This window comes from Zosterops lateralis, assembly GCF_965231275.1.
Source record: "Zosterops lateralis genome assembly, chromosome: 22".
NCBI classification, from domain to species: domain Eukaryota; kingdom Metazoa; phylum Chordata; class Aves; order Passeriformes; family Zosteropidae; genus Zosterops; species Zosterops lateralis.
Genome location: NC_139782.1, coordinates 4,047,507 through 4,061,910, shown reverse-complemented (window position 1 = coordinate 4,061,910; position 14,404 = coordinate 4,047,507). Strand labels below are relative to the sequence as shown.

General features: G+C 50.9%; 1 protein-coding gene across 1 annotated transcript in view; it reads left to right on the top strand.

Moving 5' to 3' along the window:
• Positions 1–43: 43 nt before the first annotated feature.
• The window catches only part of CAMTA1 (calmodulin binding transcription activator 1), a gene marked incomplete at its 5' end in the record, with an annotated part of 236,542 nt that continues 222,181 nt past the window's right edge, over positions 44–14,404 (top strand). Inside the window, 2 exons of the mRNA XM_083876770.1 lie at positions 44–95; positions 3,491–3,584. Of these exons, the coding sequence (XP_083732896.1) occupies positions 3,518–3,584 (67 nt within the window). The remainder of the gene's footprint in view (positions 96–3,490; positions 3,585–14,404) is intronic.

The window sequence follows — 14,404 nt, the reverse complement described above, 5'->3', positions numbered from 1 at the left end:
CTCCGCCCCCTTCCCCGGCGCTCGCGCGGCCCGGGCGCGTGCGCGTGCGTGTGCGCGGCGCGCGAGCCGGGAGGAGGCGGCGGCGGCGGCGAGGGGTGAGTGAGGGAGGGAGGGACTGACTGAGGGACAGAGCGAGGGAGGGAGCGCGGACCGGCACCCACCGGCACCCATCTGCTCTGCCGCGCTCCGCTCCGCTCCCGCCCACGTTCCCCTCGTTCTTAGCCCCGGCACTCTGACGCGCCTTTGGCGGCGCGGTGGCTCCGAGCCCCGGCGGCGGCTTTGGCGGTGCCGGGGGTGCTCAGGGCCTCCGTAACGCCCTCGCTCCCGGGGGACAGCGGGAGGGAGCGCGACGGCGTCCGCCACCGCCGGTGCCCGTCCCCGGTTCCTCTCCCGGTTCACGTCTCGGTGCCGCAGGGCCCCCTCGGTGCCTGCCCAAAGAGCTCACTCCGGTCACTGACGGGACCTGTCGGTGCAGACGGTGCCACGAGGCCCTTGTCCCCCGTAACAAGAGGGCCATTTCCAAACCCTGCTGTCACTGTCGGGTCGCTATTCCGTGAGCGGGGCTGGCGGGGGACAGCGGGGTCGTCCTGCAGGCCGGTGCGGCGGAGGGTCCCGGGGCACATCACGGCCCCCGGAGGCGGGCACGGCTGAGCTCCGCGGTGTCAGAGCCGCGGGCACGGCACGGCTGGCAGGGGCACACCGTGGGCACAGCCTGTGCTCGTTGGTCACCGTTCTATCTGGAACAGTTTCCCTTGGATCAATAGCGCTGCTTTGGCTTTTGGCGTAGAGAACGCGGCCCTGGGGTTCACGCTCTGCTGCCCTCGCTCATAGCGGGTTAACTCCCCGGGCCCGGCCAGGACCGAAATGGAAGGGAAATGCCCCCAAAGCGCAAAGAGCTCAGAGCTTCTCGCCAAAGGGCTGTGAACCTCGTTTAAAGAGTGCTGGTGGACAGGCTGGGTATTAATGCTGTGATAAGGCTATCAGGAAGAAAACTAAGGCCTTTTCCTGCTCACGTATGGATGTTGCCCAGTGGCTGGGTCTGATATGTGTGTGGGGATGCTGGAGTGGTTTTTGGATACTGCTTGTGTAAAGGGGAATATTGGAAAGACCACTCATTAACACCAGTGCAGCCCAGCGTGAAGCTGGAACCACATTCCCATTTCAAAACTCAGCTAGTCTGCTTTGAGTTTTATCCTCACGTAACTTTTATTTGAAAACAGTGATCTTTTAATATTTAATAAGTTTTTGTTTCTGATGCAAGGGTAGTTAACAAGGAAGTATTGATTGTGTTATAGCCATTCCTCTGCACTCCTGGTGAGTGAGATGCAATGCTTGGAACAAGAGGTGCACAAAGGCTCCCTTTCTGAGAAACCATGTGGAAATGGGTCGGTTCTGCAGGGAAGCACCTTCTACACCTTCTAGCACTGCTTTTCCTTAATGAACCCACCTGCTAGACAGATTTTTTTTTTTCCACGTGGTTTAGGAGTCATTGAGTCTGTGCAAGAATAGAAAGGAGATTCGAGTTGTGAGGATGTCACTTGCCATGGCAACGCTATTTCCCATGGGGTTTTGGTCCTGTCGTAATTATGCTCTTTTTCTAACTGATTTGGGAGCGCTGTGGTCCTTGGGGATGTTAGTGCCAGAGTTACTAGGGATCCTTCCCCTCAACAGATTGATCTAACACTTTCCTAAAAGACCCAGCTGCTTGTTGCCAACGCTGGCTGCTGTTCCCTTGTATCACAGATGATTCAGGGGAATTTTCTGGGAACGTTCCACAGGTGTCACATCTTGGCAGGGAAATATAGGAAGAGAGAAATACGAGTTTAGGGAGCTAAATATGAACTCTGCTTTCTAAGGATGTAGAGAGAGCTCTTTTAAAACCCTGCATTATAACAGAGGAAATTTAACGTCTATGGCAAAAAGCAATATGATGGGAAAAAGAAAAAGGAAGAAAAAAAAGAAAAGTACTTGTTTGTGCTTTACTGACTTGCCAAGGTTTGGCTTGGGGTGCAATATTCCTCTTCCCATATTGGTACCTGCAGGTGGAAGCTTTGTGGTGCTGTGTGGGACACAGTCCCTGCAGTAGGAGAAGCAGCCCCCGGGACTCAGGTCCTGGGTTTAGCTGGGCATTCATTGTCAGACCTGTGACACTGTTGGCTGCTGCTTCAGTGGTCTCTAGTAAGCTGTGAGTAGCCTTACTAGTGGTGATTCACCTCTGCTGTGGTAGAGCCAGAGATACCAGACGCTTTCATCATGGAATCTCCTCTCCAAGTGGGCTGGATGGAGCTGCCCTCCCTGTCCCCGAGGGTGGCAGGGGACACTGTGAGGGGCTCAGATTCTCTCAGTGACTGAGATCAGAGGCAGTGCTGGGAATCTGTGCCCTCATGGAGTGGTTTTGGTAATACTAAACTTTAGTTCCACTGCAGCTCAATGGAGGGAAAAACTAGAAAGTGCCATAAATTCAGCCGAGCTTGTCAAAGCTGTCAAATTACCCCCTGACAAAGCTCCTGCCTGTAATGACTACAGCATCAGCTGGAGGAGATGTCTGTGATGGGGTGACAGTGCCAGGCCCAGCAGCGTTACACTTGTGATGTACTGTCACTGGGGGCTCCTGAGTGCTACTCAAGGGTGATGCTGTGAGCAGAGTTAGTTTAAAAAAAAATAAATCTAAAAATCTAAGGGTGTAGACCAGCATCCTGCCCTCTGGTCTCAGCCAGAGTAATGCTTACTGCTAAATTCTAGTAAAGGTCTTTCTTGGCCCCATTTGTTAGTATTAGGAGTCCAGAGAGATAATGTCTTTGCACGTATAAAAGGTGCTATTGATTTCCTGTTACTGTTGTCCTGAAATGTGCACGGGGTGTCTGTGGAGCAGTGACAATCCTCCATCACTAGCTTTATGGGAAAAGAATGCTTATTGAATCTCTTCCCATAAAATATAATCTCTTTCTCCCTTCCAGAATTTGCCGGCCCCTGTGGGAGTCCCTTATGTTATATCTTTGAGAAAATTGATTTTTTTTTTGTCTCCGTTTTGTACACTTGTGTTTAGTCTTATTTTTAATTTGGTTCATGTGATGTGAAGGCTTCCCCAACATTAAACATGCTTTCTCAGTCTTGTACTGCTTCTCTTTCATATAGATCAACACTTTCAGAATGTTTTAAAATAAAATAAAGATATTTGCCTGGCACAAGTCTCTCTTGTTGTTGGGAATTTTTTTGGTCTGAGTGAGTCATTGCCCTGCTCCTTCTCTCCAGACAGGGCTGGGGCACTGACAGCTTTTCAGCTGCTTACAGGTAAATTCAGGGTAAGTGTCTGGAGTGAGCACACACTGATTGATCATGGCTGAATGACACCATTGCCAAGAGCACAACTTGCAGTGTTGTCTGCTCAAGGAGCAAGGTGGTCTTTGAACTTTAACAGTGGCAAAAATACTGTCAGATTTGTCCTTTCCTCTTTGTAGCAAATGACTGACTATGGGATTTTTCCTTTCAGGGAGGAAACGGCAACATGAATTCATAGATGATGAGTAGGATGCCAAAGCCAGAGATGACAGTGCTCTTGAAGAAATGCTGGGTAGAACAAAAAGGTAAAAGGAACAGCTAATTGAGTGCATTTCAGAGCCTGTGGGACTTTGTGGGGTACCTTTCCTCACGAGGCAAATGGCACACCCCCTCAAACCGGAGCTCAGTGTTCTGAATTCCCTCCTCCTCCATTTTGCATGAAGTCCCAGTGCCGCCTCTCACTCCTGACCTGCTCTCTTTGCTTGGGTTTTCCCCAAAGTTGCATCATTCTGTACCTAAAACCCATGTGGTGTCCTTTCCACCCTGTCCCTGCATGTGTGTGCTGGCAGGTGCAGCAGTTCTCCCTGCCCTGCCAGCCCAGCAGTTACTCCACGCCTCTGCTGCCATAGTTGTGCTGAGGGCAAAGACAGAAATGGGAGCTGCACTGGACCAGTCCATTTGCAGCCAGTGTCGTGCTCCAGAGGGTCAGTCAGTCAGCCATGGCCTGTTCCTGCTGTGGCCACGAGCCCGGGCAGGTGCACAGGGCTGCAGTGTTGGGAGTGTTCTGCAAACAGGTGCCTCTGACAGGGCTCAATTGCTCTCTGATGCCTTTTACTGCATTTTGTGATAATGCTGTTGAGATGCCCAGAGGAAACTCTTCTTATTGGCTCTTTAATTCTGCAAAATTCTCTGTGTAATGGAGGCGTGATAGTCTACCTGGGGACTTGAGGAGGCAAGAGGCAGATTTAGTCATACCTGCAGAGCACCACACAGTAGAAAGGCCTTGTTACGCTCATCCAGTGGCAGCAGAAGTGGCTGAAGCAACTGATGAGGGGCAAGGAAATCATCATTAGTCATGTAGCTCTCCTTGGGATATTTTCATGCTTGTTTGTGCAGGCTGACTTAAATCCTCCAAAAGTCAAAAGCAAATGTTCTCCTTGCAAGTGTTCCAGGTTTGCAGTGATGATCTGCCTGTTGCTCCTGTCCCTCATCTCTCTCCAGCAGCAGCTGTGTGGGACACAGGGTGTTTCTGGGACAAGTGAGGATCTTGTCAGAACTATATAATGGGTTGATATGTATAAAAAATAGTTTCTGCTGGAAGTGTTGTTTTCAAAACAGCAATCAGGGAGGAATTCCCTGTAGTTTAAGTGTTCATGTCATTTGGCCAACCAGAGCTCTTGGTCTGCTTGGAGCCCTCCAGCCCTATATGACAAGAGCCTGTCATGGACAGAGCTCTTTGCTCTGCCCAGGTTCAAAATATCTGCTAAATATACTCTGAAATACTGATTGACTTTTTTGGAATGGTCCTAACTTGTATAAGCTGTCCTACAGTTCAAATCCATGATTATATAATTTTTAGTTTACTAGCACCGGAGGTGAGAATTTAAGGATACTTAAAATAGTAATTAGCAAGTTTCTGTTGTTGTCAATCCATATTTTGGGAGATCTGGTAGTTTTGTTAGTTGTGTTTCTGCATATGTGTATGTGAAGGCTGTTGATGTATTTTTCAGCTATTTCCATAAACTTGGATGTGAATCTGTTACACTCTTTGGGTTTCAAAATTCTTCACCATCAGTCTGGAGAGCTTTGAATCTGTAAAACTGGAGAACAGCCAGTGCTGGCAGGACCTGTGTCCCTACAGGAGTGCTGGTTTCCCAGAGCCAGGTCATGTAGCCATTCCTTATTCCTCCTGGTCCCTGACTGAGGCCCTGGTGCCCAGCCAGCACAGAGCTCTGGTGGCTACAGCACCCACAAGGCCAGGTGAAATGTGGGACAGAGAAAATTTTCAATATTTTCTGCAGTTTTAAGAGCTCGATAGTTGTGTTATTTTACAAAACATTGTCTCAGGGCAGTGGCATGGTGCTGGTGCTTTAAGGTGGCCAGTGGCCACTAGCTGTGCTCAGCAGTGCCTTTGCCAGCTCCAGCATTGCAACACGTGCTGTCCGCTCAGCGGTGGCTGGAAAGCTCCGAAAGGACCAGATTTGGCACCAGCACAATCACTTCTGCAGGCGTTGTGCTTTAGGCGCTGCCAAGTCCTCGCTGCTTCTGCTTCCTTTCAGCACGTGGTTGTTTGGTGTGACCCTGGGGACAGACAGTAGCCTGCTGGGCTAGCTTGTGGTTTTTTGTTTTTTCCCTCAGTGGTGTCAGCATTCAGGTGTTCAGTTGCGGGAGAGCAATGGGCAATATGTGTTCTGATCTGCTGGTTGTCCTGCAAAGGCTGGCAGCAGTGGAAGGTGGTGTGTGTCACCCCTCTGGTGACACGGGCTGACAGACAGAGCTCTTGAGCGAGGGAGCCTGTCTAAGTGAGACTCACATTGTTTGGGGTCCTGTAGCCTCATTGGTGATGCAAGTTCTCTTACTGAGGTGGAGCTTTGCAGAGCACCTGACTGTTGGTGTTTAGCCCAAGTCTCAAAAGCAGTCAGGGAAGGAAGGTGAATCACTCCCTATCCTTTGATCTGAAAATTCAGTGCTAGTCCTTTTCTGTAATTTCTTAGTCACTGTATTTGAAGCTCTTGCCCTCAGAGTTGGAGGCAAGGCAGGAGGAGGAGATGCAATTAAAATTCCAGCTTTGAAATACTTGATTTGAGATAGAATATTCCATGGACCCACCAGAGTGCTTTAGCAAGGCTGTGTCATGTATCAATGGCTGTTACTGGAAGTTGGGGCTCCAAGATTTTCTGATTTTATTTGTGGGGTTTTGTTTGGTTTGCTTTGGGTTTTTCCCCAAGAAAATGTGGCTGTTTTTGAATAGTACCTGTCAGTTCCTCAGAGAAGCCATGAACAACCTTTCACTGCAACCCTGGGAGTTTTAATCCAGATACTTGCTCCCAATGAACCTGCTATAAAACATACAAGTGCTTTTGTAGAGATAAATTTTGGTACCATTACTGAGAACATAAATTGGAATTTTGATTGTGAAAATTATTGGCAAAGTTGGGTCATGTGGAACAGATTTTACAGTGTGTGTGACAGGCTGTTGATGGACATAAGCACAGATCCAGGAGAAGATCCTGGGCTTCCTGTAAATATTCAGGTGAAGTTATGCTAACTTACTGTGCATTGTTTCCCTAGCAGAAATGGCCCTTTAGATAAATGTTAAATAAACATTAAATACAGACTGACAATGTCAAAAAGAGGATGCAGCTCACTTAACACTGAAAGTGGCACTTCATAGAGACCTTTTGCAATTTGTAGTTCAATAAAAAGGGTAATCTGTGTAGAAATATTCTGTGCTTGCCTATTCTGTCCTTGTCTGCCAATGCTGACAGGATTGTGTTCCTGGTTTTACCTTTGTGGTGTCCCAGGCTGAAATACTTCATATTTCACACTCCGAGTTCTATAAATAATTGACGTGCCTGTCTTAGCAACTGAGGATCAGCAGCAAATTATATTATTCTGGAGTAATAGAGGGTTTCTGCATTCTATACTCCTTTTCATCTTAATTTTCACTTCACTACTGAGAGTGAGGAACTGATTTACTCCACTTCAGGAGAAAAAGTATTATTGTACTGGTATCACTGTTCCAGTCCTTCAGGGGAGGAAGTTCAGGGGAAAGTCAGAACTCACAAATGAACCCATCTCAGTGAAAACGAGTTATTTCTGTGTATTTTCTGCAGCTGCTGTTTGGATATATTTCTCATTTCATGCAACTCTCATGGGTCACATGGGAAAGAATAGTCTTAAAGGTTAGATGAGGTTTAGGCAGACCTAGAAAGAAACTGCTCTGTGGCTAAAACTAGTGAGAAAATATTAAACCAATCATTTTTGCTCATAAGAAGTGGTGTGTCCCCTTGCTGACAGAGCAGAAGGGTTTGTGTGATAAGGCACTGCTGGGCCACCCCAAGAGAACTGGAGCAGCTGCTCTGCCCTGGTGCCACTGGGAGCAAAGTACGAGTGACTCTTGTTTGTAACACTGGGATTACTCTTCCATTTGATTTACCTATTCATAAATAATGATAGGGAAAGTCAGGGAAGTTCCTTCTCATTGTGAATTTATAGCATGGAAGAGCCCAATCGAGGTGGAGTCCTTTAAAGATTTGGGATAATGCTTTCAGCAATGATGCTTTTTAATTGAAAGCTTGAGTGCTCTGTGTGTTAATGATGCTTCCTGAGGGAATCACAGGACAGACTAAGTTCAGAAGTGCCAGGATGGGTTTTTGGGCAAAGGGCAGTGCTGGGGTGGTGCTGTCTGAGCAAACTGACTCAGGTAAATTTGAATTTGCCTCTGGCTTCTAGTTCTGGAATCCACTTGACTTTGAGCACCTTCTGCCTCTGTTACCATCACCAGTTCTACTTCCTTTGGTTCTCCTGTTGTTCTTCCCTTGTTGTCTTCCATTGCTCATTCTTCTGTTCTCAGTGCCTGAGGCTGACAGTTTCACACCTTGACTGGTTTGGCTCCCAGATCCCTGCTTACTCAGTTAATGTAGACAGCAGTCCAATTCCAGAAGAGTTGGAAAAGATACTTGTTTAAAAGCAGGAACACAACTTTAGGGATCTTAAACATCCTTCCCCATTTGTTCCAGCTGTGGCTAGAGGTCCAATCCCAAATTCACTCGTGCTGAGCTGGGAGCTGTGCATCCACTGCAGAGCCAACACTGCGTGATGGCTTCTGGCACTGAGAGTTTGCAGGATTTACACTTTCTCCCTGGGAAGAAGGGTTAAAATGTGGGGTAAACCATTCCCAGAGAGCAGGCACGCTATACAGCTTGTTACAGGAGGATGACAGCTTGAAAAAAAAATTAGAAAACTAATCCTTCCATGACCCTTATTGAAGACTGCACTAAAATTCCAACCGAGGAGGACACGCATGACAATCATATTCCCTCCTTACACAGAACAACTTGATTGTCTTATTAGAACAGAAAGCAAAGAGAAATGTCCTGGATGTAGTGTAGGAAATTGTCTTTACTAAATCTAGCCCAGCATTTATGAGCACTGTATATATTATTTGATTTTGCCAGAATTACATAAACATGGGGGAAAATTGTTAATGTAAGTTGACTACCAGAGTAAATCACAGCCTAATTATTCTTTTTTTTCCCTGGCTAAAATTAGAATTTGATGTAGTGGTCAATAGACATTTTCTTTAATTTTTGAGACATAATTTCTAATAGCTAATCCAAATGAATTGGAGAAAGTTGCTGCAGAATTGAAAAAATAAATTATCTGAATTTTATGGTGACTTACTGGTAAATCCCCTTAGTTGGAAGCTTTAATTTACCTCATATTTCATTTTTTTTTCCTCCTCTAACTGGCTTATGGCTGTATATTAGGGCAAAATGATTGTTACTTTCTTAGTGCCACTGGGGTGCTGGGAGCAATGTGAAGGCAGACCCCAGGGTATCTCACAGGGAGCAAAGGCCAGGGGCTGCAGGGGCAGTGTGTAGGGCTTGGTGGGACAGCACAGGCTGGCCCTTGGCACCCGTGTCAGCCCTTCTGGAGTTGTGTGACAACTGTGCTGCAATGATCGAGGCTCCAGCACTGCAACCCCCTGGGTTTCCCATCTGGAGCTGCTGCCCCTGTAGAGCAACTGAATTGTTGGTCCTGTTCTTGGTTAAACAGGTAGATGTTGTGTTTTGTGAGGCTGTCAGTTTAAATATCCACAAACTATTTATGGGGCTTTGCACAGCAAAACCATCTTTCCTCAGTGTCCATTAAAGATGCTGGGACATTGGAGTTGTATGTCATTTTAGCCTGGGTTGTATTTCCTGTAGCCAGCAGAGTTTGACTAGAGACAATTTGGGTGTAGTCTTTGTATTTCTGAGGGAAACAAATGGGCTCAGAGCTGCAGAAGGAATGGCAAGCATGATGGATCCAAAGCCCTTAGTGTAGAAGGTGACCGAGCTTGACCTCCTGCTAGGGGAGTATGTGCTTTTATCCTTAGTTCCTTAATATCCTTAGTTCCTGTTAATGTATATTCTCTTCAACTCCCCCACATGATATTGGACAAGTTACTTGGATGGCAGAGCGTTAGGTGGAGTATACTTCTTTGGAGAACCTTTTGAAAGAAGTGCATGTTTTGGAATATTTACCTGTTTTTACTAAACCTAGGAACTGGCAGTTGTACATCACAAATGCAGTGACATGGTGTAAGACTGGGTTTGTCCACACACATTGATTTGGTTAAGTCTTGGGTTTATTCCTAGAAGAAACACCTTTAGATTCTGTACATGGAGAGAGTAAAAAGGGCAAAACCATTTCATTTCTATCATGTGAGGTTTTCCTAATCATCTCTTCTCACACTTGTGAGAGTATTTTTGTGAAAACACTTGGCATTCCTTGCTTCTAAATCATGAAGTAACTTTGTGCAAACAATTCACAAGAAACGGGGTTTCAACATTGTCATTATGACTGTTAAACCTGTCTGAACTGTTTTCCTTTGTGCTGCTTGCCATAGCAACGCTGATGTGTAATTTGCTGAATATCCATAACAGGATATTTCAATATATTCTTAACAGTTTTACTTCTGCATATAGCTCAGTATGCCAAATCATCACATTAACCCAATTAACCAAGCCAGACCCACATCTGCCATGGACTGACAATTAAGAATTCTAAAAGAACTTGATATTTCACCTCCCTTTTAATGAAACCAACCCAGACACCAAACACCACCATAGTAGCGGCTTTTATCAGTGTGCTGATAAAAATTATTCATGATTCAGACTGCACAAACTCTTGGCACATCTCCTCTCTTGCTGCTTATCAGCTGGAGGTTGCTCTGTGCGTGTGCTCCTGGAAAGGTAACAGTGAGCAAGTTTATCCCACACCATCCATGCACAAAGTCTTGCGTAGTTCAGCACCTCTGTGCCTTAATAGCAATTGGACAGAGTTTTAAACAGTGGGAGCTGGGAAACTTCAAAGATACCAGCAGCACTTCAATTCAAATGGCTTCTTTCTTATAATTTTTTTGCACAGGAGTTAAATGAAAATATTTAGGGCTTTGCTGGCATGCTGGATGAAAAAATCCCCATTTAGTATCTCTGGTATTACACAGGTCACACTGCTGTAGTAACCTGTGTAATGCTGTAGTAACCTGTGTGTACAGAAATCACACCTAACAGTAGGTAATTTCAGGTGTGGGAGATTCAGTTCACTAGGAGGTTGTTTCCTGGTAGAAAATCTCATGTTGAGGGGGAGAATGAGTTCATTTAGTAGATGGAGCAGACTTCATACACTGCTTCAGTAACCCCTTAAAAATGCTTTATTCATCCTTATCCACACAAATTCTTATTTACAGACCAGGAAGGATCTAGAAAGGCAGGCAGTGCTCCCAAAGACAGGATAGAGCAGGGTACACAGTGCTGTGGAGTCAGGGTGGTTGTGTCAGTCCTGGGAGTGGAGCTGTTCCCACCTAGTGCAGCAGCACTTCCTGTGTTCCCAGGCTGTGCAGGCCAGGAGAAGGCAGGCAATGTCCTCAACAACCTTGTCCCTCAGAGCATGGACCTTGTTGCTTTAATGAGCCATAGAAGGGCAGAAGGAACTGCTCAAGCCTTGGAGGAAAGAGACAGATGTACACTCGTGTGTGTGCACAGAGCTGACTTGGCATTTCATTTAGTTTGTGGGTGATGTCAGGGTGATGTGACCCATGTAGAGTCCCCATGGTTACCTGTCCAAAGGGTGTCAGTGAACGCTGCAGCGAGGGCTGTGACTGGAATGAACGATTGTGCCAGTTTCCCTGGCAAGAACAGGAAGGCTGTTTGTGGCAGCAGTTGCTGTGTTTGCAGGGAGCAGCGTGAGTTCCTGCCACGAGCATGGGAGGCTGTGAAAACAAACCAAACAGCTCTCCAGCATCTGTGTGTTTGCTATCAGAGTGAGGAGCTGTGTCAATTGGAGGAGCTGTGTTGGACCCATCATTTCTCTCACCTCTTTTCATTACTTGGTCTTGCCTGGATACCCACATGGAATGGGGAATAGCCACCTGGGAATGCCAGCCTGATGTTAAAGGGGCTGGAGGTGAGCTGGCTCAGGGCAGAAGCACTGTGGGCTGTGCTCCTTGGCTAAGCCAGGTGCCCATTTCTTGCTGAAGAAGAGGTGGCAAGGCAGGTCTGTCCATAGGAGCTCCAGGACCTGCCACCCTGAGGGAGCTCTGGGGAGGAATTGAGCATGGACTGGCCCTCCACACCTCCGTGAGGCATCAACCAAAAGTCTGTGACTTGCATCAGGAAGTTTCTTCCTGTCCCTCAGCACCAAGGGATGCCTCTGTTAGTCTGATAATATCTTATAATGCAAGCTATGAAGTACAACAACTGTATGGCTGCCTCATGTCTCTGCTAAGCACATGGATGGCCTTGGAAGAATAACCAAGGAGAGACATAAATTCCTTAGAATTCATCAAGAAAATGGTAGCTCTTTGCCAGTGTGGCAACTAGAAGAGTTTCCATTTCCAACATACTTTGAAGTGCTCAAGGAAACAACTGTCTTAGCTGTGGCTGCATTAGTATTTGTGGGTATTTATAGGACGCTGTACCAGATGAGCTTTCTGACCGTCGGGAGTGAGCCTGTCATTCTGGAGCCTCTTCATCAATGTGCCTTTCACGCTCCATGAGATTAGCAGCTGCTGAAAATAGGAAAAAGGAATTTTCCTTTCTTCTGTCTTAGAAGAGGCCCATAACACCAATCCTCCTTTCGCCTGGGCTTGGAAACAGCTTCAGTCCTTAGCAAAGCCAAAGCACCAACAGGTCTTTTTAAAGAAGTTCTGCTGTCAGGAGGATCTAAGAGGGAAAATATCCTTTTTGTGTGTTTAGTCACACACATCAAAGGAAACAAGCGTTGCAGTCTTTGTTTGCATTGTGCAGGCATTAGCTGTGGTCCAGTTCTGCAGGACTCTGCTCGAGGAGGCTGAAGTGCCTGTGCTCACCAAGCTTTGACGGAGATGGGGCTGGAACATGCCACTCTTTGGGGCACGTCAGTTCTGAGAAGGACAGAGCGATTTCCTTGACGTCGTGAGAGCCCCGTGCAGTGTACGCCGAGTGGGGTGTGTGACTGTCCCACAAACCGTGTCCGAGGGATGGGCAGGACTCTCTCAAACCTCTTAACACCTGGTTGGCCACCGTAAAACTTGGTTCTCTCAGCAAATCACAAATCCTCATCTCCCTGGTGCCAAAACGCCTGTTTCACCCGAGCATCGTGCTCTGCACCCGGGAACGCTGCGGCTGGGGAAGAGGGCCTACAGCACCCCGAATATTCAGCAGTACTAAAAAATGGGGAAATAACCTTTGCAGCCCCGGGGCCGCCGGTCAGGGCAGGGAAACAGCTCCGGGCTTCGTCCGCCACTTAGAAAGGGAGCAGAGCCCGGGAGCTGCTCCCGCCCGGAGGGTTCCTCTTCGCCCTGGGGGCTCGGCACCACCGTCCCTCCCGGAGGCGCTGGGACCGGCCTGGCCGGGCAGACCCTCTGGCCGGGACACGCCGGTTCAGCGCCGCCGTTACTGAGGGCGGTGACAAACGCGGGTCGCAGGTGGCGCCTCTTACAAGACGGCCCCGGGGCGTCCCGACGGGGGTAACTTGGCGCTCCCGGTGTAGCCTCGGCTCCGGTGCCCGGGGCGGGGCGGCCCCGCCGGGCGGGGACTGGCGGCCGCGCCAATCGCCGCCTTTGTTTGGGGTCACCGGGCGCGGGGGGGGGCGGTGCCCGCCGGGGCCGCGCGCAGCCAATGGGCGGGGCCGGGGCCGCGGCCGGCCGGCCGGGCCGCGCGTACCATTGGTGCTACGCGCCGTCATTCTGGCGGACGGCGCTGCTCGTTGGCCGTCGGCGTGCGCGGTGCCGTGCGTCAGCGGCTTAGTCCCGCCTTCCCCGGGGGGCGATTGGCCCCGGTGGCCGTCAGCTGCGCGCCCTCGGCCCTCCAGTGGCTGCTGCGGCCGTCGATCACGCATTCCTTCCCGCCCCCTCTCGCCCGCCCAGCGCCGTCGCTGAATGGCTGAGGCGCGTGCCACTGAAGCGCTGCCGTACCGCCATTGGCGGGACGCAGTGTCCATCGCGCCCATCCCCTCCGGGGACCCGCCCCCGGCCTGCCACGATTGGCCGCCGGGGATGTCAGTGCGGCGGATTGACCAATGGGCGGCGCGGGGCGTGCGCGGTGCGCGCGGGGCGACCGGGCCGGCGGCGGCGCGGGAGGAGGCGGCGCGCGCCTGGTCCCGGTCGCGAGGAGGCGGAGGAGGATGTGGCGCGCGGAGGGGAAATGGCCGCCGAAAACAAGCCGGAAGGTGAGAACGCGGCCGGGCCGCCCCCGCCCCGCGCCGGGCCTGCCCGCCGGGCCGCCCCCGCCCCCCGCCACGGCCCCGCCGCGGGGCGGTGGCGGCGGCACAGGCCGGGCCGCGCGGCGCGAAGTTTGCGGCGGCGGCGGCGCCCCCGCGGGGCCGGCCGGGTCGGGCCGCGGGCGGGCCATGTGCGGCGGGAAGGCCGCGTGGCGCGGGGGCCGCGGCGGCCGGGCCGGGCCGGGCCGGGCACGGCACGGTCCCGCCTCCCGCCGCCCGCCGGCACGTGCCCGCCCGCCGCCAACATGGAGGCCCCGGCGCGGGGCCGCCGCTCGCCACGGCCGGGCCGGGCCGCCCCCGCCGCCCCCCCCGCGCCGGCGGCGCACGTGCCTCGCGGGCGCGCGCCCGTCGGAAGCCGGGTGGCCTCGGCCGCGGCCCCGCCAGACCGGGCCCTCCGCGCCGCGGGCGGGCCGGAGGCGGGCGGAGCGGCGGGCGCGAAGGTGAGCGCGGCGCGGGCCCGGCCCCGCCGGGAGCCCCGGGCGCCCGACTGAGGCCGAAAGTTGCCGGCGCGGCGGGAGCGGGGCCGGCGCGTCCGCAAGGGGGAAGCGCCGCTCCGCCGCCGCTCCTGCCCCCGGCCCGGCGGGAGCGGGGCCGCGGCCCGGCTTCGGCGGGAGGCGGGTTAGATATTTCACATTATTTGAGACAAGTTTGTCCC